Source organism: Falco rusticolus, chromosome 6 (genome assembly GCF_015220075.1).
Source record: "Falco rusticolus isolate bFalRus1 chromosome 6, bFalRus1.pri, whole genome shotgun sequence".
NCBI lineage: Eukaryota > Metazoa > Chordata > Aves > Falconiformes > Falconidae > Falco > Falco rusticolus.
The window spans coordinates 52,527,608-52,532,281 of NC_051192.1; the positions used below are offsets into that span (position 1 = coordinate 52,527,608).

The following is a 4,674-nucleotide window of genomic DNA, read 5'->3' on the forward strand; positions in this document are numbered from 1 at the left end:
AAATGTGTATTTCCTAATTTCGATTATCTGATTATTTGATTCTTTAATTTCTTTAGCAGTATGCTGGATATTATTTCCACCCTCACTATGATATCCAAAAAAAGAAATCTGATCTAGCTTTATGTAAAATAACATGAAAGAACACTAGACAGACTTTTTACATCTTCTTTTCCACAGAAAAACATTACCCTGATGGCACACAAGAAATTGTATTCCCAGATCACACAGTGAAACACCTCTATAGTGATGGATTCAAGGAAACTTTTTTCCCAGATGGTACAGTAGTAAAAGTAGAAAAGTAAGTCTCATGTTAATGACAGGAACCAGGCATCTGACACAGGTACAATGATACTGACATTTCAAACTGGTTGGAATGTGCCTGGCTGGTAAATTTCCAGATGAAAGAAGACAGGAATTGTAAGATAAGGAGGGTTTTGCTACAATGAGGCCCTGAAAATTGTTCGCTTCCACCTTGGATGCTAGGTGACTGGTTAGCACTGGCAAAGTGACTGTGAATTATTCCTCATTTAGTTCCATGTAACTTCCCACTGGCCAGGTGGGAGATCACCAGCTGTCTGTGCGGGTACTAAAAGACTCAGGGTGAGGACTCCTGAGCTCCATTCTTAGCTTTTGGGTTCCCTTTCTGATCTCGGGCAAAGCATTTCATGTATTATATCTCTATTCCTTTATGCCAAATGAGGAAAAACAGCAGCAGGACTTTGCCTCTTCTGGGCTTAGGGAAAATCCTGTTGTAAGACAGATTTCCTGCTTGCAAAATGCCTTGAGGTGCCTCTGTGAAGAAGCCACGTACAATGCAGAGCTCACCAACCATTAGGTATTACACTATGTGCTGCAGTACCTTTGTGTTGAAATCTCATTGTGAGATCGGATATCTAATGCCATCCTATGTAAATTCTGAGGTGAATTATAACCTGGCTGAGGAAGTTTCCTCTTGACGTTATTTTCCTCTTTCATTGTGTCGCATTAGACAGTTCAGTGAGACAGGTTAATAACAGACAATGCCTTCTCGTGACTTCTTCATTCATTGCTATTTCTTTCAGGAATGGAGATAAAATAGTGGTGTTCAGTAATGGCCAAAAGGAGATTCGTACTGTGCAGTTCAAGAGGCGGGAGCACCCTGACGGCACTGTAAAAACGGTGTACTGCAATGGCAGGCAGGAAACCAAGTACGCCACTGGAAGAGTTCGAATCAAAGATGAAGAGGGTAATATCATCCTAGATAAGAAGTGATTCCTGCCCTCAAAGGGCTCCAATGTACGTAAGTAGCTCAACCCATTTTCTTGGCTGATCAGAACTGTTAGGAAGATTTAAGCCTTGTGAAAATGAATGGATGGATCTGTAGGGCTGAAATTTACTTTGGCTCAGTGACGGGTGCTTCGTTTGGAATAAACTTACCTGAATGAAACGTCGCTTGAGTGAGACAAGAAGGAGATGCAGTCAGGCTCTGTTTGTGTTTTTAACATTAAAATAAATGCCCCTAGTACTTCTCATCAAAGTGTTTGTTTCATGATACTGATCACACTTTCCCTTTTCTGCTAGTTAGTTACAGAAGTGACTACAATTAAGGAGCATGGCATAAGAACCTCAGATCTACAAAGCTTTTTGAATTTCAGTTCAGTGCTGCCTTATGCTGACTAAAACAAATCTACATGGCTTTTTTGTCTCAGTCGGCCATCATGAAAAATGTGGAAGTAATTAATGTTTGGTTGGGTTCTTTGAAGCAGAAGATCCCAGCATGTATCAGGCCTTACCATGAGCTGTATGTTAGACCAAAACTCCTGAGCAGGATTTGAGTGAACAGTCACAGCTCTGGATGCTCCTTCCAACCTAAATTATTCAATAATTATATGATCATAATCTAAGAACTCTGTCTTGGGCAATTGAAGCAAAAATGTAATGTTTATTCCATCCCGGTCATTATTCCAGATGAAACAGCCCTTTATTCTTCCTCCAGCGGTCTTTCCTCAGACCTCCTCTGTGTTGCTTTGTTTTTGAATTAACCTCTCCCACTACCGCCTTTATTCTTCCAGTAATACTTTCTGGGCAGTGAATCTCTCCAGCTTTAAGGCTCTCTGGATGGCACATGATACCAGGGGGATTAATCATTTATCAAACGCTGCTTTCAGCTGCCTTCCCCATAGACTGCTTGTCCATCATCTGTCTTGAATTTTTCCAAAGCACTGAAGCATTTCCCCTATACAGCTCAGCTCATTACCTGCCCATTGACTGGGAAGACCAGTTATCTCCTTATGGTCTTTGGATTCCTGTAGCAACAAATGCACTTCAGTAGCATGCTGCTTTAGCCTTTTCTCACACCTAAGTGCAAAATAATTGCAAGATTATGGAATTCAGTCTTTCTTCTCTTCAGTTTCCAATGGATCAGACTATCAGCAAATCACCATTCAAATTACAGACCATCTTTGGAAGAAATAGATTGAATAGAGCAAGAAGTGTTACTAATACTGATCGTACACATGTTTCAGTTTATTAATTTGATTATGATGCCATGAACATCCATGCAGTTTGATGTTGGCTGGTGTGATAATAAAATTGCATTGATTTTCCTTTACTCCTGTATAACAAAGGAACAGTTTATAAGCCTGTGCTTTTCACTACTGAAATATTTAGTGTATGTCTTGTAAAAGAAAACTCTAATTAAAAGAAATGCAAGATAGTGTTCTTTTCAATGTTTCACCAAGATTTTCAGTTGAGTGCTGCCTTACACTGACCAAAACCCACTATGTTGATTTTTTTTTCTCAATTAAACATCATGAAAAAGGTGAATGTGATGAACGTTTTTAGTTTGGCTGGAAAACTAGATGTGATACTATTGTTTTCTAAAGGACCGCTGTTTTTATTCGCAGGAATTCCTTTTAACAAAAGGTTACTGTTCTCCAGTTAATACGCTGACATTCCTTTTGTTTCTATAGTAATACACGAAACAGGCTTTGTTTGCAAGCCTTAAAATGCTGTTTGCCAATCAATAATCTGTGCATATAATCCCTTCTAATTGTAAATTAAATAAAAAATAATTTTATTTGTGTGCTGCTTGCTTCTTGCTTCATTAAGCATTCTTGACTGTACTTGCAGGAAGCATTTTGATCCTGAAATAATTTGTCCTACAGTCCTGCACAGGTGTAACAGATAGGGGATATGTGCAAGTCAGTCTCTGAAATTATGCATGCAGCGATGCACGTGTGCAAACACCTTGCTGATGTATGCATTGACCCTGCTGATGCATGCATTCACCTTGTTAGCACCTGCTTACGGGGAGGTTATAATGGTACCTAAGTATGGGCCTTGTTCTACTTTCTGGCAAATCAACGGCAAACCTTCCATTGGTGTAATCAAACGGTGGGACTACTGAGGATTTCACAGTATTTTTGCCAACCCCTGTCTGGCTACTGTTTTTACCAAGACATGTTTTTCAAGTAACATTTTATAATACAATAGCAAAGGGTTTATGAAAGTAAAGGCACAAATTTGGTTTGAAAAGGAGACATAAAAACACCTACATAAATGAGAAGCTCTGTCAGGTGCTATAACTTGGAATCCTTCACAGACCAGTTATGACACATGCCACATTATTTTTCACAGGCTGATTCTCACATCCTATCTCCTCCACCTTCCACTTGCATTAATTAGGTAACCAGAAGCAGTGATGGCTCTACCAGCTATAGTTCATAGTTGTAGGAACACAAATAATCCAAATTAAGTGTGACTGCATATGGACTTAAACTGTAGTAATACACATACCTACTTTACTATCTTTTTTGTCCTAGAGGGTTTATAGCGAACAAATTCTTGTGAATCCTTCGGGGATGTGGCACACAGCTGGTAAGCCCCACTGCTCATCTTTCTACAGGTTTTCTGGCATTAGTGAAAGCATGCTACAGCCAGCATTTAGCCTAAATTTTGATTCAAAATTAAAATAGTGACTTCTGAACAGTTACTTCCATTCAGACGGCTGGGGGCAGCAAAGATGTACAGGGGAAGGGCGGTATTTTGATCACCATCTCAAATGCTTCAGTTCAGTGTTAGTATTTTTCCGTGCACAGATGATCACCAGTTTTAATGCAAGCAAAACAAAGCTGCCAAACCACTGTACCCATCAGGTGGCTAATGCAGTCTGTGAGACAGAGGTTTGATCCAGTCTTCTGAACGTGGTATTTGCAGTTTATATGCTGCCCTCTGATAATGAATTTCTCTGTTATCTTGGGAAGCCTAATTATTTCTTTATTCAGAGCTTATCTGAAACAAAATACTGGAGCAGTATATAGATTTTTTAAAAACTACTTTCCATATGAACTACTACAGAAACCTTCCAGTCATAAAATGAAAGTTATTTCATACTGTTGTTTCATACAATGCAAAATTAATTTCTGGAAATGAATGTTGGGAAGCTCACCGGATTCTTCAATGATAATTTTGTGTCATTCATATTATAATGCACCTTTGTAAACTGAGTGCGTGTTGAATGCTCCATGGTGTAAAGTGACCAGTTTTTCAAGTGATAAAGACCCCTTAGTTAGGAAAAGAAAAGAAGCAAAGATCAGTAGGAAAAATAATTTCGAAAGACTGGCATTTCTGAGGATGTTTTGAGAAATGCAATTCTCTGTTTTTATTCTGGAATTAGTTTAATATTGCAAGAAA

General features: G+C 38.9%; 1 protein-coding gene across 1 annotated transcript in view; it reads left to right on the top strand.

The window, feature by feature from the left end:
* Positions 1–3,016, top strand: part of LOC119150092 (centromere protein J-like) — a 31,113-nt gene extending 28,097 nt beyond the window's left edge. Inside the window, 3 exon segments of the mRNA XM_037392279.1 lie at positions 178–298; positions 1,062–1,275; positions 2,390–3,016. Coding sequence (XP_037248176.1) covers positions 178–298; positions 1,062–1,251 — 311 coding nt within the window. The 3' untranslated portion in view covers positions 1,252–1,275; positions 2,390–3,016.
* The last annotated feature ends 1,658 nt before the right edge of the window (positions 3,017–4,674 follow it).